This window comes from Rousettus aegyptiacus, unplaced genomic scaffold, assembly GCF_014176215.1.
Source record: "Rousettus aegyptiacus isolate mRouAeg1 unplaced genomic scaffold, mRouAeg1.p scaffold_m13_p_8, whole genome shotgun sequence".
NCBI classification, from domain to species: Eukaryota; Metazoa; Chordata; class Mammalia; order Chiroptera; family Pteropodidae; genus Rousettus; species Rousettus aegyptiacus.
The window spans coordinates 92,191,432-92,213,474 of record NW_023416311.1 but is presented as its reverse complement, the minus strand read 5'-3'; the positions used below and the strand labels follow the sequence as shown (position 1 = coordinate 92,213,474).

Below are 22,043 nucleotides of genomic sequence, written 5' to 3'. Positions count from 1 at the left end.
AAAAAAATGAATTATGGGCTCATTTTGAAGTTAAATGTGTTTTATTATAGTCCAGTTCATTGGAAAGTGGCTGGCTGTGTATGATAAATATGGTAACCATGAAATGAAATGATTAATCAAAATACCATATTCTCTAGATAATGGGTATTCAGCTTTATGTGGATCCCCTACGTGTGTGTGTGTGTGTGTGTGTGTGTGTGTGTGTGTGTGTGTGTGTGTGTTTAAGGCTCTGGATTTGTTTCCATTTACAATTAGAAAGTGGATAGGAGAAATTCCACCTAGATTAAGCTCTTTTACTTACCAATCCATCTTTGTCATAGGGTGAATCAAAGTTATCCAGAAACTTCCTGAATACTTGTTCCTCAGTCCATTCTCCATTTTGGTACTTCGGATGGTGTTTTGCATTGTACACCTCACGAAGGTCTTCAATTGTTATAATTCCATCTCCAGTCTTGTCTAACTTTCTGAAAGCTTGCATAATGACCTCTTTTCTAGCTCTGGACATTGGAGGCTAGATAAATAGAAAAAACACACACATAGGCATATGCAAGAAAATGAGGTGTTTTGTGCCATACATGTTAAAATGCCTTATTCCTCTCAATGATGTGCAATTGCTTTTGTACCATTAAGTGATACGCATTATGATTGCTCCCAAAAGTCCCCAAATCTGTTCTGCATCTCCTGCCATCATCTCCACAGTGTACTGACAACTTCTGAAAACAAAACCTCAAGATAGCCAACCCAAACCACGTGAAAGCCAAACTCGACAGACACACTGATTCATGGGGCCGCTTACTCTTAATGTGAGAAGAAATTCATTGAAGTCTATTGTTCCATTTCCATCTTTATCAAACCTCCGGAAAAGCTCTTCTGCCTCTTCTTTTTCCATGATCACAGCATAATCATTTAACCCTTTCACAAATTCTTTGAAATCAAGAGTTCGGTTATTATTATCATCCATGATTCGAAACACTCTGAAGAAAATATACACACACACACACAAAGTAGAAAAAACCACAAAGAACAAGGTTAAACATAAAGATTTAAAAAAGAAAACCATTCTCAAGGTTTTCAAAGTAAAATACAGAGGTCTTAGATTCTTTTCTGAATCCTCCTATTCAAGTTAGAGAGCCTCTTCTCAGCATCTCATTAAAAAGAGGAAGAGAGAGAGAGAGAGAGAGAGAGAGAGAGAGAGAGGGAGAAAGGAAGGAAGGAAGGAAGGAAGGAAGGAAGGAAGGAAGGAAGGAAGGAAGGAAGGAAGGAAGGAAGGAAGGAAGGAAGGAAAAACCTTTGGGGAGAACAAAGTACTGTATAGTACCAATTATGTGACATTCTGAAGAGGCAAAGCTATAAAGGCAGTAAAAAGATGAGGGGGTAAGAGCGAGAGAAGAGTTGAAGCCTGGGGAATTTCTAGGGAAGTGACACTATTCCACGGGACACTACAGTGGGAAATATGTGACATTATGCATTTGCTAAAGCCCATCAAAATTTACAGTACAAAGAGTAAACATGGATATATACAATTAAAAAGATATATATGGAATGTCAGGGGAATCCCAAGAAGGAACGCAGACTGTAACAAGGGAATTTAACCATACCACAAAAGTTGTGAACCATCTAACTGAAGGAGGGGCCATGAAGGTGCTGACCTGAGTAACTTTAGAAATGAATAGAGTTAGCAAGACCAAAGCCTAAAAGAACTGCACGTAAGTATTGCATGCTGGATGTGTCCCATGAAGGTGGGTTAACAATTCTAGTATTGCTCTTCGAGTCTACTAGAATTAAACCATCGAGTAAACAGATGGCAGATGGTGGGAGCCAGGTTTCTCATGGTCAGAATGGGACTTAAGAAACAAGCTAGGGAAGGAGGCTAGAGCGATCTAATCCATGTGGTAATGGATTAGAGAGCTGGAGACATCAGTATGGACTCAAGTTTAGCTTAATATAAACACTGATGATTACATAAAACACATTTATAGATATGTGTGTATATACAGGTTAGTATACACACACATATTTCCTTGTTCTGTTGGCTAAGAGGACCTAGAAGTAACACCTCACTAACAACGAGCACATCTAGAGCCTAGATCTTGGTTTCTAATACTATTCTCCAATAAAAAGAACTGGACTTCTTGGAGAAATGGCCAATTCTAAGATTGGGTCAGAAAATACATAAGATGAGATTGAAGTATCTTATGCCAGAAAGTAAGAGAGTGCTCAAAAAACAAAACAAAACAAAATGCCCTGCATTGATGAGGATACATCAATAAACACAGGAGTCATATGAAAGAGCTCCCAAGGCCAAAACTGGAACACTTTGAACAATAAAATAGTGTTCAGTTATAACCCAGAGCATAAAATAAATATCCACGAGCTCATATTGTTTTAAGTAAATGGCAATAAATAAATGTGGGAGAAGAGACAAATTTCTTTTGCAGAAAAATTCCAAATAAATTATTTTCTTACTCTGCCCTCAAGGAGGGAAAAAAATGCTCCCTACTTTCTAAGTTTGAGTGGCTCTGCACAAACACTTTCTGTCAAAAAAATACAATATGGAAAGGAATGAGGAAGAGTAACTTTACATTAGAGAAGCCAGACAAATACTGTCTCAGCCAGGTGATCAAGGTCAACATCAGTAACGATAAACCATGTGGACAGTACGCATCCTTGATATGAGGTAATAAAGATGGCACTTTACTTCCGTTGTCCCCCAAAACCCTAACCACAGTCTAATCATGAGGAAAAAAAGGAAGTGACCTCCACTCAAGTTGAGGAGAGATTTAGGAAAGGGCAAGACCAGGAAAGGGGCACATTCTCGCAAAAGGCCAAGGATGAGGTGAGGTCTGCTCATAATAGACTGGTTCAGGTGGGGGCTGGTAGGGGCTGTGGGGTAGGCAGCAGGAAAGATCCAACTGAACGATCCAGGAGTGAAAGACAGGGCAGTGGTCCCGAGGGGTCTACGCCATAGACAGTGATGTGGACCCAGAGGAAAAGAGGTGGAGGTTGGAGTGAGACAATATTGAAAGGAAGTGGGCTGGGCTTCCCACCGGGCTGTGACAGGCTGCCCCCCAGGGTCCATATGCCCATCCATACATAGCGTGGGCTTCGGACAGAGCTGGGCTTAGTCTGAGAGTCTGGGACTGTTGAAAGAGACATTCCCAAAGCTCATGACCTTGCTGGAAACAGCCTTCCAGGCTCCGAATCGAGGATCCCTGCCGTGACACACTGTACTTCTCTAACACAGAGCTTCTCATTTCATGAAGATTCCTATGTTTGTGACTTAATCTCCCTGTGTAACCCTCCATGAGCCCCGGGAAAGCCTTGCTCACCCACAAATCTCCCAAGACATGCACAACGTCTGGCCCGGGGTGGGCACTAGATTGGGGAGGCTGCCAACCTCTTTCCCCTTGAGTCTCTCTGTCCTGAGGACTGCTCGTAGCATCGGGGGACCAAAGACCAGGATGTGCAGAGCTGGGGAACCCCACTGTAGTGAATGGTTCGTTACCTGACAGGCGATTCCCCTGCCTTTTGAAGTAACAAGACATGACTACCTGAGGGCGAAACTCCAAATCCTGCAATCCTGTCCAAATTTCTTTTCCTTCCTCCTTCTTCCAAGCACCCATTGCCATGGCTTCAGGAGTGTCTCTCTCCTTGTCCTGCTAGGTGTCTTTAGTCATGGGGCAACTTTTCCCTTCACCTCAAGCTGTCCTAGTAGCTGCACTTTGTTGCAGCATACGTGGACCTTGCTGAGTTTGGGACTAAGAAACAAAAACCGTCACAAGGCACCTCAGAGATCAATTCTTCCAAACTCGGCATTTACAATCAAGAAACCGAGAACCCGGGAGGAAGTGACTTGCTCAGGGTCACACTAGTTTAGCCTCACCTAGCTGTGTCTTGCCCTTGTGCTGCCACCCACAGCCCGGGTCCTACCTGCCAAGTCCTTTGATGCCTGCGGAGCCTCTGGCCAGACACTGCAGCCGGAGTCTTTCGATGGGGTCAGTGGCTGTGGTGAGCTTTCTGTTGGCCTGGATCGCCATCTCTCGGTCGTGTCGTGCTGTTCCTGCCATCTGGGAGGGGACCCCGCGGCACATTAGCAGAGCTCAGGCTTCCTCACCTGCCTCTGGCTGGGCAGGGTGACAGCAGCCTCCCTGAGAAGGAAACTCGCAGCATGCGCTCTCATGCTCTTCTTGAGAACCGTCTCAGACCTCCCAGAATTTCCTGTTTTTACCTTTACTATCTGTGTCTCTGTCTGGCATATTTATTCCCTGCTTATCTCGTCTTAGGGACATCTGATTGCTCCAGCCTGGACAATAGTTTTAAATATACAGCCATTCCCCAATATGTTTTCATCCTCCAACCATCATAAAAACAAAACAAAACAAAAAACTCTAAATTCTTTTTGAGCCAATCTTACAATAAAAAATCTATGCTTTGATTTAAAATTCTCCATATTTCCTTTGACTCCACATTTAATATTCTCCTCTTTGGTCCAACCACTAATTTTTTGTTGCTTCTGTCTTCACTGAGATTCTCACCGCTTGGGCCTTCGTGATTCCTACCAATGACCAGTATGTTTTCCTTGATTAACGGATTAGTGTCTATTGAACACCTAGCTGGGTCTCAGACAGGAAAAGGGTAAATAGACACTCTCTCCTCTGAGAAATAGATTTATCTTTTTTCTCTACAGTTTGGCTTGTGTGTTTTAAATATACAGAAATTGGAAATAGGACTTCCATCTCCAGGGAAGTCTGTGAGCGACATATAAACTCCTGCAGCTGAGCCTGACCTCTGAGAACCCACACAAAAGTGGAAGCCCAACGAGCGGGGAGCCTGGAGACCCGGGTTCTAGTCCTGACTCATCAACCTGTTCCCGGTGGCTTCCAACCCATCTAATCCCATGGAAGGATCAGAGTAGACGATCTTCGAGTTCCATTCCCTGCTCCAAAAACCATTAATCCTCATGTGAGCCCACTGACCCAGCAAGTGGGGAATTATAGATATTACATTTCACTGCGAGTTGTGAGTGAAAGGAGCAGGAGAGCTTGATGGATATACAGAGAACAGCTTTCGAGGTGCAGAACAATGTTAGAATGGATCCTCCCTTGACTCAAGGGCACCCCCTGCCGGCCAAAAGCTAACACTTCCCCTGAGGCCACAGTGGGATGGGATTCTAATTTGTGCCCTCTAAGACTGTTCTCCTCCAATACAACCCGGAAAGTCTCCCCCATAAAGTTCTCATTATTTAACATTAGAGAGGGAATCTCAGAGAGAAAAGAGACCAGAATAGATCCTTGGGGGATGCACATGTTTAACTGCCTCATTTCCTACGGCAACTCTCAAGAGCCAAGTGATGGGTTTCCACCTTCTTGGCCCCTTTTTTTTCTGATTCCCATCATGTGGTTGAAGACAGTAGTAATTATTCCCAGTTGCCTTGGACACCAGGCCAAGGAGCAGACCTCTCAGGTTCCAGCTGTTTTACTACATATTAGGAAGAACTTGCTCTGCCTAAAGCTCATCTGGAGGCGTCCTTGCTCCTTCTAACGCCAAAAGCAGAGGTTCCCGGGGATTCCAGACGGCTGCACACTCCACCCTTAGACACCCGCTTCTCCCTGAGGTCACGTACAGAGAGCGTGATGCAAACTCTTGTCCAACAAGGACACTGTGGCCCGAGTCGCCTGCCTTCCTGGAATCATTAACTTTTCTAAAGCCTGTGTTTGCCTGTTACTATTTCGTCACATGATGTCAAGCTGACAATTCCCAAAGTTTGTCCCTAGCTTCCAGGCCTAATGCCACTGTCACAGACTCCCTTGGTCACACCCAGAATCCTGTGTTCACGTACGCCAACTCGCTAGTCTAGCTGGCTCCTGCTGTCTTACTTGTCTTTGTCTGAGGCACTTCCTGGCCTTGCCCATATTCTGCCAACTGCACCAGCCTCAGCCCTCCTCTCCCACCAAGCCTTCCTCATACTCTAAATCTACCTCCGGGTCTGCTCCTTCCTGGACCCCACTGTTTTTCGGGCCTATTCCCCTTGCTCAGTGATACTGGCCCAATGGTTGTCCCCAGGCACTCGCCTCCCGGTCCTCATGTCCTCATTCCCACTACTTCTCCCCTGCATTTTCCACCTGGCCCTGGTTCTCCACATCAGCCCTGGTAGCAGTGGGGGAATGGAGAGAGACATAGACTAAAATCCTACAGCCGGAAAAGTGAGATCTGGCTCTCATTTCTCCGTAAAGAAAGACACCCTGTAGGGCCTCTTGCACATCTTCGGGATAATAGTAAAACCTCAATTGTTAACATTATTATTTTCCCACCTGTAGTAAGCATGTGTGTAGTCCTCACAAAAACCCTAAGAGCTGAATTGAAAATGGAGACAAACAAATACACGTACACCCATGTTCACAGCAGCATGATTCATAATAGCCGAAAGGTGAAAACAACCCAAATGCCCATCCGTCGATAAATGGATGAACAGAATGTGATATATCTATACAGTGGAATATTATTCAACCATAAAAAAAGAATGACATACTGACTCATGCTACAATGGACGAATCTCAAAAACATTATGCTAGGCAAAAGGTGTCAGACACCAAATGTCCCATATTGTATGACTTCATTTATATGAAATATCCAGATGAGGCAAATTCATAGAAACAGAACACAGATGGGTTGTTGCCCAGGCCTAGAGGAGGGGCCAATGGGGAGTGAGTGCTCAATTGATGTGGGGTTTCTTTTGGGTGCGATGAAAAACGTTTTGGAACTTAATAAAGGTGGTGGTTGCACAACATTATAAATGTGAGATACCTTTTAAAGTGGCTAATTGCATGTTATATGAATTTTATCTCAATTAAAAAGGAACACCTGTGAGCTAGTTATGACTTTGACTATTTCGTGGATAAAAACTTGAAGTGCAGAGAAATCAAGCAAATTGTCTAGGTTCCCACAGTCAGAGGGGCTCATAGTACTTCACACACCGCTACGAGAGCAGCGCCCCGAAGCATTATCCAGTGCCCCCTCCTCCTTCGCCCTGCTTGGGAACTAAGGCTTGACTTAGTAAAGTGACTTGCCCAAAAGCGTGGCCAACACCCAACTCAGGGCTTCTGACTCCCAAACAGGGCTCTTTCAACTCCACCACCTTTGTAGAATAACGCAAAAGCATTTCAAGGCGCAATCTGATAGTGCCGAGTCCTAGAAGAGCAGGGTAGAGCCCGAGAAAGCGTCCTATTCACTCTACCTCCTACAGCCGTCCCGCCCGGTGACCTTGCAATACCTCTGAAGTCTAATTTGCTATATTCAGAACAAATTTTACATTCTCTCCCACTGACCTTCCATGATTACTTGAAATGCCATATTAACTACCCTTTTAAAAAATTAAACCTATTGGGATAACATCGGTTAATAACATTATGTAATTTTCAGGTGTACCACATTGTAATTCTACATCTGTATACTGCATTGTGTGCTCACCACCCAAAGTCTAGTTTCCTTCCATTCATATATTTGACCCCTTGACCCATTTCTCCTCCCACCCCCTTTCCCTCTGGTAACCATCATTCTGTATCTATGAACTTGTTTTTGTTTTGGAAGTTTGTTAGTTTTTGTTTTCTATTCCACGCATGAGTGAAATCATATGGTTTTTGTTCTTTTTAATCATTTAGTGACTCAGTTCATCAACAAATAGCTAATGTTTATTGCGTTCTATTTTTAAGACACGAGTGCCGGAATGGAAGGACCGCTCTGGGAAGCAAGCCTTTAGGTAGCTTGGAATCTGAAATTTGAGTACTGATGTCCTGTAGTTCAGTAGCACGGGAAACAAAGTTTACGAAGAACTCGAGTCTTTTGAAGAAGGCACTGTCCAGCAGGGGCTTGGTGAAGAAGGGTGATACTCAGAACTTCTGAAGTTTGCCTGAAGGCACCAGGGAAACAGTCTGCCCGAAACATGTGTCGCCGAGATCACAGCGTTGCACAAAGCGTCCCTGACTCCAGAAGACCCTCTCTGAGCATCCAGGAGCACGCGTGGTGACAGCAGAGCCCATCCAGCCCAGAGAATGCAAGGCACTGGAAGAGGCTGCCCTCCCGATGCACGTGGCCGCAGCGCCACCTAGTGTTAGCATTGCGTCTGTGCATCTCCTCAGGCCTGGCCTCGCCGGGTCCATTCCTTCAACAAGCGCCTACAAAGGGCTTAATTAGTGCCGAGCCCTGTGCTAGGGGTACGGGAAAGAGGCAGTAAGACAGACAGCGCTACCAGCCTGGGCAGTTGGTTGGAGCAACCCAACTACTGAACTGCAACAAATCGGAAAAGGGCGGCTACCCCAGCCTCGGAGTGGGGGCTTTCTGAAGACTTCTCAGAGGAGGTGATGTCTAAGATTTAATCCTAAAGGAAGGTAGTAGTTACCCAGGCGGGGGTCGTGGGAGGTTGCGAAGGGTTGAAATGAGGGAGCGACAGTCTGCGCTGTAAAAGAGCCCTCTGCACGCAGCGTGAAGAATGGACTGGAGGGCGGGACGAGCTGCCTGGGAGGACAGGCGGAGCCAGGCTGGTGCGGACCAGGTGAGAGCGCCTGCTGCCTGGAGGGAGGTCTGGCGGCGTGGACAGCGGAGACCGAGCGAAGCGAGTGTGCGTTCGGAGGGAGACGGAGGACTCGGCGCTGGCGTCCAAAGCTCTGCTGCCGCCTACCCCCACCCCCCAGTGGCTGGTGCAAAGGGACATCCACAGAGCAATGAAATGCCGAGAGCTGGAGATTTGGGCGCAGAGGCCGAGTGGCGGCGCCAGCAGCCAAACCACAGGACACTCGGCGGCAGAGGTCATCAGGTCTCCTCACGCCCGACCCAGGGATGGCTCCTTCATCCCCCTGGTGCACGCCTGCCTGCCACTGCCAACACGCTCTGACTGCCTGGATTTTGAAAATCACTGTGGGACAGAATATGGTAAACCAACAATTCGCGGAGGTTTGTCTCTTCATGATTCTCCGCAGAGCTCACGGGAGCCTCCTTGCTGAGCTCCGGGACAGACCTAAGCTGGATCTTTGGGGAAGCCCCGGGCTGCACTTGACTGGGTTATCCTTGTTGTCTTCTAGTGGCAATAAGCTGAATAACGTATTCTCGTTTCTCTCGCCCTCCCCTCCACCGTCCTCATTCCAGCAAACAACCTAGGACACGGCGGAGGATGTTAAACCCAAAGGCGGCCACACGGACATCCCTAGAGGGAAAGCACCAAGCGCTTCCGCGTCCTCGTGGATGCAAAATCCAAAGGAAATGTTCCCTCCACCCTCTAAAGAACCGTCCCCATTTTGATTCCTCTGACACTACATCCCGGTTTTCCTCTTCCAGGAAAAGGACGGTTGCGTGAGGAGCTGAAGCAGGTGCAGTGAGCTCAGAAGAACTTGAGAGGAGAGGCCATATAAAAGCCTATGTTAAAACGGAGCGGGCAGGACAGGTTAGGTCAGCAAGAAGGCACTGAGAACATCGTGGGCGAATGCGCCCCACCCCACCCCTCTCCTCGTGCCGAGGGACAGCGTGTACTGTAAGGAAACTGTCCTATTAAGGAGATGACATCAGCCCAGCCTGTGATAAAGGCACCCGCCTTTATCACAGAGCGGTCCAGTCTTCCACAGGCCTCTCCCGCCTCTTGAAGCCACGGAGCCTGTTTTCCCCACAGCTAGGCCATAGAATGATTTTTACCTTAAGAGCATGTCTATGCTTTTCTGTCATTTAAATACTTGTGCCATTACATTAACCATTTCAATAACAAGGGACCGGGAGTTGCTATAGTAGTTCCATGTGATTTTTAAAAACGTTCTGCTTTTTAGAGAGAAGAGAATGACAATGTAAAGAGCAGGTAGCTACTGATTAAGCTTGTAGGGCTTTATACTCTACCCTGGGATGTGGAAAACATATTTTCCTTACATCCAGTTCACATCCAAGTCAAAACTATGTCCGTCTCTGCTAGCTCAGTCTTGACGCTGAGCATAGAGACCAGTCCCCATGGGAATGGCAGACATGAGGTGTTTTTACCCTTTCTCCCTGTACTTGGGAACTGCGTGTAGGACTGGATTTTGATTTAGACTCAGTGGATCTTTTAATACTTGAAGTGTAATCCAGAGATGGGGAGAAACATACAATAGGCCGTGTTCAAAGGCAACAGTTGCCATCTCTACCAACTCTAGTCTGTTCAAAGAAGTAGCTACCGCTACATGGTATATGGCAAAAACCTGGGGTTTCTTAAGAAGTTTCCCCTTAGAAAGTGCCCCCTGGGGGAAATATTAGATACCACTGCTCAGAGTAGCTTAGCAGGGACTAGGATGTCCCTTCTCTGAGTCTGAACGGAAAGACTCAGACCATTTGATGAGAGACATGGCTTCTGCCATAGAACACAGGAGAGCCCAAAAAAGGTATAGCAACAAGCACGTATCAGCGCCATTGACATCGTGAGAGTGCCTTCATCAAACCCATCGGAGCTCAGTTTAACTCAACAGACCTGTGGCACCTCCAGCTATAAGAGAAACTGTGCTGATTTTTCAGGCGAAGTTATATTGCAGTGGTGGCTCATGGGTATAATTTTGTCCCCAGAAGACATCTGATGATGTTTGGGGACATTTTTGGTTACCACAAGCAGGGTGCGAGGTGCCACTGGCATCTAGTGAGGAGAGGCCAGAGATGCTGATAACATGCTAGGGGAGCTCCTGACAACAAAAAATTCTACCATCCAAAACGGCAGTACTACTGAGGTCGAGAAGCTGGGGGACAGAGGAAGACTTGGGGCTCCGATGGGTGCTGAGACCGCCAGAGGTGCTGTTGAAAATTATAAAGCTGCCCACACTCCGCCCCCAGACACAGCAAATTAACATCTCAGTGTGAGTGCTGGGGATCTGCATTTTAATGTTTCCAGGTGGTTCCAAATGATACACCTAAGTTTGAGAATCTAAGCTCTAAAAGGTGACTATTCCCAGTCGACCTCGGGTAGCTGGAGTAAGACCTTGTAGGAAAAAGCTAGAGAAAAGTCTGCAACATAACACGGGGTAAAAGGCGTGCAGAGGAGTGGTAGTAACAACCATATGACCACCCCAGGGGCTCAGCTCAAGGCTCGGTGCTTTACACATGACCGTACATCGTCTCGGGTGATCGGCTCCATCAAATAGTGACTCCTTATTACAGGGAATAAGCAGGGACACCAAGAGCCTGGGTCACTTGCCTGAGAATGTGCCAGCGGCGGCAGAGTCAGAACTGACATCTAGCTCTGCGTAAGTCTTCATGTTGCACCGCTACACCGAGGTGCTGATAAATTGCTCTGGGAATTCAGAGGCGGTCCCAGCAACGAAGCGAAGAGGGGAAACGCTTCAAGGAAGAGATCGCCTTGCAGTGTCAGAAGATGTTGCTGAAGAGGAAGAGGCACCACGGCAGTGCCGAGCGAAGCCAGAACACCCGCGGGTCCCACACGTGACCCCTCCCTCACCTCGGTGTCCTTGCGCGAGTCCCCGAAACGTCAAGTCTCACAAGTCTCAGTGTAAGCGCCTTCTAATTTCGCTTAGTCTTCTCTCCTTGGAGCTATTTGTTTGTTTGTTTTAATAAAGTGATAGGCCAGGTGTTCCCCCCACACACACACACCTAGAAATCTAAACTCAAAGCTATTGTGCTATCTTCCATAACATTTATTCTCCTGCAATATGTAAACAATATATAAACATCTAAAACATCTGGGTTTTGTCTGGGTTGCCAACTTCCACATAATACTTAAAAAGTATGACAGTATGTAATCTACGTTTCCACGCACATCTACTGTGGAAATAAGATGTCACTGAAGCCTGGCATCTTACCAAATTTTCTCTGCCCCAAAATACGTTTTCTCAAGATGTTTAAAATTCATGTTTCAGCCGTTGTTGAAACGCAGGTGTCTGGAGCCCATCTCTTCTAAAGTACAGTCTTGTATTCTTTCTGCTGATCCTCAGAATGCAAATTAAGTCTTTATTTTAATGTTTCTGGTATGGCCCAATTTAAGAACATTTCGTAAACATCATTGTTGTAAAACGCTCACTTCATACGAAATTTTGTTTTATTCATTCAACCAGGGTTGGGATTAGAGCTAGGTCAGTACCTAAGGCATCGTGCTTAAGAAGGCCCTTGGTCTCAGGATTGTCCAGATGTCAACCCTGTACTTGCCCAAGCCTTAAATTGTTTGCCTCCCTCTAGTCCTGTTACTGAATTCAACACAAGTTTATTGAATACTTACTATGTGCCACAAAATAGCAATGAATGCGACAGCCAAGATTCCTTTCAGAAGTTTATATTCCTTAGGGTAGTTTTAACTTTGTTAAATTTGAATTACAGCTGATTTTCCAGACACTGGCTGATTCAAAAGTCACTCCAAGCTCCTTTTTCTGCTACATTGCACTGTCATTGGGGTGGCCACGTGAAACAAGTTTTGGCTAAAGGGACTCAACTGAAAGTGCTAAGGGCTCTGGCAGAGCTCCCCCATCTTTTTGCCTCCTCTTGCCTTGAACAAAAAATGCAAGGTCCGGAGCTGTGGCAGCCTTTCTGCAATCACGAGGGAAAGGCTAAGGGACCCAGAGATACTAACTTAGAGCCCTAACATCGCTGAGTTGCTAAGTCAGTGTAACCAGCTGCTTCACTCCACACTCGTATCATGTGAGAAACATAAACCCGTATTTTCTTAAATCCGTTGTGGCAGGACCTCTGTAGCTTGCGGCTCAAAGTATTCCTGATGCAATTGTCAAAAGCTTATTCTTGCAGTGTTTAGGTTGACCCTAGGTATTGGCCTTTTCCTGGGCAAAATAACTATCAATCTAGTGTGAAGAGAGGTTCAGTTCCCCCTGAAAACCGAGAGGAGAGGCAAAGTAACTCTATAACCTCTTGTCTCCATAGAATTTTATCAGCATTTAGCAGCCAATGTAGCATTTTTGGCTATGAAAGGAAGTAAGAAAAACTGCTTAGCCCGATATTCAAGGACCCATGTAACTAACACAATTTGCTACAAGCTCCTATTTAATAAAACAGAGCCCCAGAGTCATGGGGTCCTCGTCACAGTGAGCTTCCCCTGGGAATGGCACACTCCTTCCTGCTTCCCTCTGCACCTCCCTCGTCCCCTCTGCTCTGCCTGGAGTCTCTGGGGTTTTTACCAGGCAATTACTGGCAAGCTATTCTGAGTCTGGCAACCTGCCAGATTGAAAGACTTAAAGAGGCAGCATTTAAAAAAAAAAAAAAAAATCTATACACAAAGGTAAGCAAAGCTTTGGCTGGATTTGTTTCTAAAGAAAAAAAAAAGGAAAAGACTTGTCTCCCAAACTTCCTGGTTTCAGTGACGAAGCGACTAAGTGACTATACTCTTAGAATGAAGCAACCATATTTTTTCATGACGCTTAAAAAAAAATCCCATTTTTTCCAGGTGCCATGAGGCCTTGGCGTCAGTGATTTCAAACCCACTGCAAAGACAAACCCACCTGCACACATCCCTCCACTTTTAGATGGGTGTAAAGCCACAGTTCTAACTACCATTTGCCCTTTTGCAACACTAGTCACCAAAACCACTTACTTAGTAACTATTTTACAGTCACTTAAAAATATTTCTTTTAGAGTCATCTGTCTGTTTAATGTTTATTTTAGAGCCACTTAGAAATCTAGCCTATTATTTGTATCCTGTATGCTTTTAACTGTTACTTCCAGAAAGACAAGAAGTGTTAATTGATAGAAACCCAACGTCAGCATGGGTCGGCGTATCAGATAGGACACACCAGCTACTCATAACAGAAACAGGTTGGGTCTGAAAATGATAGAGGTTTACTTCCCTCTTATGCAAAAGAAGTCTGGAGGGCAGTGCAGACAGTTGTCAAAGTTCCAAGAAACAACTAACTTTCTAACTTACCATGATTTTATTTCCTCAAATTCGCCTAACGTTACAAAGTGACCATAGCGGCTCCAGCTGTTACATCCACAGTCCAGCAAGCAGAAAACAGAGGGGTGAAGGCAAGAACACACCTCCCAACTGAGTCAGCCCCTTTTAAATAGTTCCCCCAAAGACCCTACCTTATGCCTTCCACTTAAATCTCATTGGTCGCTTCTGCAAAAAAGGCTGGTGCTATGTTCCGGATATTTGAAATCCTAACTCTCAAAAATGATAACATTTGGAGGTACGGGCCTTTGGAGGGTACTGAGGTTATGAATGCAGAGCCCTCGTAAATAGGATTAGTGCCTTATCAAAGAGGCTCCGAAGAGCTGCCTTGCCCCTTCCACCCCGTGAAGACACAGCCAGAAGATGCTATCTATGTACCGCGAAGAGAGCCCTCACCCAGCCACGCTTGTGCCTTCATCTGGCACTTCCCAGCCTTCAGAACTATGAGAAATAAATTTTTGTTGTGTATTTTGTTACAGCAGCCCTAACAGACTGAGACAGCTGGGAAACCTAATTTTAGGCTGGATACTTTTCCGTCTCCTAGCTTCTGTTTATAAAGAAGAGGAGACTGGCTGTTAAACAGACAACTGTCAGCTTCTGTCAGAGCTCTTCCAGAAAATAGGAGTGTGAGCACTTCCAGCTCTCTGGAGCCTGGGGCTTGTGGACACACATGAAGCATCCAGAATACCGTGGCTGAGGAAATAAAGGTAAGTGCGGGAGCAGCAGTTAGTACATTGATGATATCTCCCTTTTCAATCTTCGTTCCCTCAAAGCAAATAAGATCTGCCTTCCCAAGGGCAGTAATCAAAGGTACACTGAGTTTAGGAAAACATAGCCCAAAATAAACTATGCACGGGAACATTGAACTACAGCCCATTTGCCACATTTGCCTTTCCACATAGTTTTGTAAATAAAGTTTCATTGGAAAACAGCCACACGTATTTGTTTATGTTTCAGTGGCTGCTGCCTTGATGCTACAATAGCAAATCTGGATAATTGCAACGGATACCTTCTGTCCTGTGAAGCCTGAAATATTTGGTCTCTGGTCCCATGTAGAAATAGTTTACAGCCCTCTGGGACCATTTGAAGGATAACAACAATAGGAATAAGGAATATTAGTTAAGCACTATTCTGTCAGGCTCTCTGCTAAACAGGTGGCCTATTGACAAAGTATTCATAATCGGTTTGTTTAGGACAGAAAATGTGTCTGGTATCAAGTAAATTTGGTAACTCTACAAATTTGCCAAATGTTTCTACATACACTAGAGGAAACGTGGCTGTTCCTATTTAACGAAATAAGGAAACTGAGGTACAAAGAGATTTAAGGGTTGCCCAGGGCAGACGAAGTAGCAGAACTGAGATTCTGAGTAGGGTCTTTTGTACCTGCCACTTTCCCAGGGTTTTTTTTTTTTTTTGTAAAAAACCCACAAGATTTCAGAAGAATACTCATTTTTTAAACAAGGAACCACTGTAGCTGTCACCAATTACTCATATACAAAACCTGGGATAATCTGATTATCAATAACAAGTCCAAAACACACTTAGTAAGAACATTGACATAGTCGGTGACTAGAGAGCTTTGACTTGTCTCCTTCCTCTGTCAAAGAGGTCATGGCAAGGTCATAGGGTCACTGAGATGGAGAGACCCACAAACCAGATCTTCCAAAGGAAGTAAGAGCATCTTCAACCCACCTCTCAATTGAACTGTCCTGCTCTCTCAAATTACACCTTTCAGTTTGCGGCATAGGGGAAAATTTTAATTGACTTTAGGTTATAAGATATAATAGGAAAAAAATTATTCCAAGGCTGGAGGAAAACAAGATACCGGGTGGCAAAATGGAAACACGGCTGGAGATGTTCGAAAGAACCCACTCCAAAGGTCGCGAGCGACGTGCCTTTTTCTGGGCACTAGGAGTGTTATGAAAGGCAGCACGTGGCCCTTTCTGTGACCTGATAATCACCCTGCATTACTGTTTTCTCCCAGAGCCAACTGGCTTGTTTCTGAAATATAGAAAACTGCTCATACGAACCTTGATATCTTTCTTTATACAAAATTGTCTGAAATTAGGATAAAGAGCAAAATTTTATATGGAAAAAAAATTCAGTAAGATAACGCCTTACTTAATTCATAAATTAAAGAGATTAGAGTGGCAGTTGAAACCAAAAGTGTATTCTACAAACACCCCCACTCCTCGCTCCCAGGCGCCTCGTCGCCATGGCCCTTCGAGACCAGGAGCAGTCATTGCTAACCTCAGCAGTCACGCTTGGTCCTTACATCACTTCGTCCAACAAGCTGGCTCTATTCATCATTCTTCCTTCTTCCTTCAAACTCTTTTTTCTCGGTGTCTGTGAATCAAATTCCCTCTGTTTCCCTTCCCCTGAGGTCTGATCGATTTGGCCTCACCCATGTTTTCTGTTTGCTTTTTTAAATGCCAATGATCCTCAGGCTTCAGTTATTTATTTCCTTCTCACTCACTTACCAAAAATCCATAGCAACCTCCAACATAGCGACAACTCCCAAACCTTTATTCCAAAGTACGTGCTTTATTGAGCTTTGAAGCCAGATTTCAAATTTCCCACACAACATTTGCACTTCAGTGACCCACAGACACTTTAGGTTTAATGAACCAGATTCATTATCTTTTCCTCCTATCCCTTGCCTCACAGCAACACCACTTTCTCAGCTCGTTAACTGAGCGATTATCCTAGACTCCTTCTTGCTCTCTACAGTGAGTCAGCAGCAAGTCCTGCAGAATCTCACATCTGGACACCTCCTGCTTCTCCTTTGCTTTCCTCGCCTTTATTGCCACAGATGCCACCTTCATCCCGGACCTGGTCATCTCCCATTTCACTATCGGAATTGTCCCTTATCTGGGTCTCTGCCTCCAATCTCACCCCTTCTAATCCATCCTCCAGATTGTCAGAGCAATCTTTATGAAATGAAAACCTGAGCTTCATTCTCTAGTGTAAAACCTTTTGATGAATCCTCATTGCATACAGGTAAAGAACAAGCATCTTAGCTTTTGATGTGTGCATTGGCCCTTCCTATCTCTCTAACCTTATTTCTAGTAATTCTCCACCCCTTCAAATCTCTCCAGCATCTATGCCTACTCACGAACCCCAGACACACCTCAGCGCTCTATATCTCTGTGCCTCTGTTCATGCTGTCCCATTTTTAGGAACACCCTTCATTCTTTGTTGGCCTGGAAAAGTCTTTCTCTTTTTTTCTAGAATCACTTTGATGAAGCCTCACATAACCACTCTCACTAGAGTGAAGGAACTTGTGCATTCCTTTGTATAATCTGTGAAAAGCCCAAACAGCATCCACATTGCACTAGGACACACCTCTCTGCTTTGTCCTGCTAGACCGTAAGTTCCTTAAAGACAAGGACTCTATCCTTTGTGTCTCCTGTCAGCATATCATGAACACTTATCATGAGGCCACTAGATTGCTATCGGAATTGATCATTTCTATTATTATTAAATAATTGTTATTTAAATATAAATACAAACAAATGCTCCCAATTTAAGTATCAATATTTAAAATGCGCGATGACAAAATAAAAATATTTCTACAGTGGTAAGATTTTGAGTAAAAAATAAGAGCTCTAAAAACAGAAAAGAATTTAATCTGCTCAGTATGGTTTAACTACATCCCAGACTGAAGTCAAGAGAGATAGAACCTGGTTATGTGGTATCGCCAGTAGCCAAAGTCCTTCATAACTTCATGATCGATCACATCAGCTCTCTATTTTAAATAAGTTATGTCAGTCTACTTTAATAAGAACTCTGATTCTAATTTGATTCTAAGTGGTCAATTCAGCAGGGTATGTGAAATAGCACAACTTCGAATATCTGACAAACCAAGATCTGGCTCAAAGCTCAATTTTTTGTTTTATCACTTGCAAATAGTTAACCTTCCTGAAGTTCAGTTTTATCAATGGTCACATAGACTATTTAAGGAAGTTCACCCAACACCTCACACTCAAGTATCCAGTACATAGTGACTGCTCAGTGATGTTTACTTCCTTCCCCTTTACTGGATGAAATTTATTATCGTGCATTTGTATCTGAGTACCTCTTTGCAAAGATGACAAAAGCTCCCCCAGTGCTAAGCTATTACCTCCATAGGCTGAGAGCCAAAAACTCACATCAACCTTTAGGATTTCTTTTTAGAAAGTAATCTCTCTCTCTCTCTCTCAATCTCTCTCTCTCTCTCTCTCTCTCTCTCTCTCTCTCTCTCTCTCTCTCTCTCTCTCTCTCTCTCTCTCTCTCTCTCTCTCTCTCTCTCACACACACACACAATAAAACAAAACTGATTAAATCTACATAATAAATTTTTAAAAATTGATTTACCTTAAATGCTAACCTGTTGCCACCAGTTGCTTAGAACTGAAACTATGGATGCTTTCTTCTGCGTCTGGGAAGACTGGTCCCCTCCCACTCCCTTTTACCCCCTCTCTCTTACCTTTCCTCCTCACACCTCCTAGTTTGCTCTCTCATGCCAATTGGATGGTTTAGAATCACTGTTGCATACTCACATCCTGATTGGCTCACCTCACTGTCAGTCCCTATTCTGGCTCTGCCTTTTGTCAAGTTTACACTTCTGTTGCCTAGGAACTCCAGTGACTGTGGAAGCTCAACCTGTTTGCCTTAAGAGAGAAGCCAGCGGGAAGTTTTACTGGCAACTGTTTGGTTTCTAAAACAACATCAAAACTTGCTTTACACCTTGTATAAAATAATGTTAGCAAATTCTCTTCTTTAGGCAACCCCTTCCTGCCCTCCTGTTGTCTCCGGATGTCTTACTGATAGGGTGCGCCATTATCAGGTGACACTTAAAAACAAAACGCATGGGAACAAGCAGGTATAAATAAAGGTGATTCGAAGTCCTCCACATCCACACGCTGATAGGATGCCACTTCTCACTATCTCCATTCTTTCTTTTCTCCTTTCTTCTCCTCTTTTCACTTCTCATCCCTTTTTATTCTGATTCCTTAACAATAAGTTTGCCAGACAAGAAGCAGGCTAGTAGCCCTGTTAATAACAAAACACTTACATCAGGCTCTTTCATCGTTGTACCTCCACCCTACCTTCTTCATTTCCACCTCTTTTCTCACTTCCATCATGAAATGATGCAAAGAACCAAAGACCAGAAGAACTACAATGACCTGAGTTCCACTTTCTGTTCTGTGTTTTACATTATATGTATTCTCAGGCAAGTGGTCATTGATCTCTACAGTCTCTCCAGTAGACATTGTACCTGCCTTATCAATTTCTCAGACTTGCCCTGGAGGTCGAGGGAGTGATATGGTCTGCAGATTTTAACGAAAACTTGATTTCCAGCAAGGCGTGTCTTGAGGGGCCAGAAAAGGCCACTTATTCAAAAATATGTCTTTTGTCTCTCTTTTGGAGTTAAATGTTGTTTCTAGAAGGAGCATGACACTTACTAGGCTGTAACAGGTGCTGACATCATCCAAAAACACCCTTCCTTGTTGCAGCTGACCTCGTAATAAACTGTTTATTTCACTTTCACTAAGTGCAAGTACTAAGCTATACTAATAAGCTATTAAGAAGCAATCACTTAGACAAGATGCAAGCTAATGACAGATAAGCCTACCTTTTAATCAATCAGGAAGACAATGCAAAGCCACTGAGAGCTCTTAGAGGACCAAGAGAGAGTCTGGTTCATTTTTGCATCTTCCAAAGTGCCCAATACAATACCTTAAACAAATATGAAATCTGTCAATGTTGGTTGAATCAAATTATTAAACTGAGTAAAATGCATTTATATTAAGGACATTTAAAATGAAAAATCTGTTTTTCAAAAATAGATAGTTCCTTGTACTAGATTTGTATAAGACCACAAGTATTCCATTTACTTCCTTTTACATGGATAATTGCTTAAGGTTTAAATAAATAACCATCTTACAATAGCCTGCAATTTAGGATGTGATAAATAAAACAACAGAAGATTAACATGGGAAGAAAATCACAAACACGGAGTATTTAGTGTAGATAGACACACAAAGAATCAATATGTGATCATGTCTGGTGGTAATGTAGAAAGAGATAAGTAGAAGAGTAACTACATAATGAAGGTAAACATAAATTACATGCTAAACTTCATTTCAGAGTCTTAAAATGTACCTCCAAATATATGTATTTTATATGTAAACTTTAGTGTATGTCATGTTTCATGCCCATTAAACTTGAACAAATTAAATGTTTTGCCTGTTTATAAATTTCTCAAAAATGTAATTATGTTATAAATATGTAAACACCCCAGGTGCCCCTCACAAAATAAGCATGGAATAGGTCTGAGTATGTGAACTTGATCCTTCATCTTGACCCTTAATCTTCCTATGGCTCCCCAGGGAATGGCTCTACCTCTTGCACACATATATTTCTTCCCTCTTCAATACTGTACCAGCTCTACTAAATTATTATAATGTATTCATATTTTCAATTACATTCAAATGCAACAATAAACTTTGACTTGCCCAAATAGAAAGACACTTAAGAACATATCTCACCCATAGGGATTTTCAAATCTATTTAAAGGACTAATTTGTATATGACAAACTGCATCCACTTTGTTTTGAGAGATGAATAGATCTTCAAAACCACCACTGACATCAAGATATAAAATATTTCATTACCCAATTAGTAGTTAATTCTACCATTTCCCACAGCCCATGTAACCATCAATCTGCTTTTTGTCACTATAGATTAGTGCATATTTTCTCAAGTTTTATATAGTGGAATCATCCAGGATGCAGTTCTTTGAATTGGGCTTCTATTTCCCAGCGTGATCATTTTGAGATTCATTGATACAGTTGTGTGTATCAGTAGTATGTTCCTTTCTATTGCTAATCCATAGTCTATTTTACGGATAAACCGCAGCTCGTTTATCCATTCATCTACTGATAGGCATTTAGTTTTTTCTCATTCTGGGGCTATTACGAATAAAGTTTCTATGAACATCTGTGTACAGATTTTCGGGTGGACAGGTTTTCCTTTAACTCGAGTAAGTACCTACATGTGCAATGGCTATGTCATCGGACAAGTGTATGATTAACTATTTGGGCAACTGTAGAGCAATTGAACCAAGTGGAGGCACTATTTTATGTCCCCATCAACATGGACTGTATGAATTCCAGTAGCTCTGTCTCCTTGACAAATGTTGGTTTTGTCCATCTTTTTAATTTTAGCCATTCTAGTAGATGTGTTATGGTAACTAACTGTGGTTTTACTTTGCATTTCTCTGATAACTAATGTGTTGAGTAACTTTTCACATGATTATTGGCCATTCATATATCTTCTTTTGTGAAGCATTTGTTCAAACCCTGTGTCCATTTTTATACTGGACTATCAGATTTATTTAGATATTTTAGATACAAGTTCTTTGTCTGAAATATTTTCTTCCAGTTTGTGGCTTACCTTTTTGTTTTCTTACTGGTTTCTTTAGAAGAGTGAAAGTTTTACATTTTGATGAAAGTCCAATTTATCAAATGTCTTTATGATTTGAGCTTTCAAGTTTTGGATAATAAATCTTTGCCTACTATAGGATTACAGGGACTTTTAAGAACTTTTACAGTTTTAGCATTTATATTTAGATCTATGATACATTTTGGGTTAATTTTTGTATATGGTATGAAGAACAGGCAATGTATTTTTCGTGTATATTATTAATTAAAGGTCAAATCTCATTCGGATATAAAATTGTCCAGTACGATTTGCTGAGAAGTTTTTACTTTTCCCATTGAATTGTTTTTGCACCTTTGTTAAAAACCAACTGACCATATTTGTGTGGGTGTATTTCAGAATTTTTAAGGTGTGCCTGGAGAAGCAGCCAGAAGAAAATCACAGAGGCCTTGTATTTCATGCAATGGGAGCCAATAAAGGATTTTCATCAGAGAATGATGAGATCAGGATTCCATGTCATCAAAGCCATACTGGCAGCCCACCTTGTGTAGGATGCTTGGAGGGCAGAAGACTGGAGGCATCATTCTGACTCACTGAATATGACTGGTCTCATGTTATACATGAGGGTGAAGCCTAGGAAGCACCAAGCATGGAGTTGGCCTCAATGTGTTACCAGATATTCAGGGAGGATGATGAAGTGGGAGTGGGAGAGAAAGAG

General features: G+C 43.3%; 1 protein-coding gene across 3 annotated transcripts in view; it reads right to left on the bottom strand.

The window, feature by feature from the left end:
• The window catches only part of CAPSL (calcyphosine like), a 33,182-nt gene extending 14,845 nt beyond the window's left edge, over positions 1–18,337 (bottom strand). The window contains exons 1-4 of one of the 3 annotated variants that reach the window (XM_016142448.2): positions 18,257–18,337; positions 3,931–4,067; positions 797–974; positions 302–511 (exon numbers count right to left, since the gene is read on the bottom strand). In XM_016142448.2, the coding sequence (XP_015997934.1) occupies positions 302–511; positions 797–974; positions 3,931–4,067 (525 nt within the window). In that variant the 5' untranslated portion in view covers positions 18,257–18,337. Of the gene's footprint in view, positions 1–301; positions 512–796; positions 975–3,930; positions 4,093–16,150; positions 17,208–18,256 lie in introns of those variants that run through there. The other 2 variants (XM_016142449.2, XM_016142447.2) reach the window with 2 other exon arrangements.
• Positions 18,338–22,043: the final 3,706 nt, after the last annotated feature.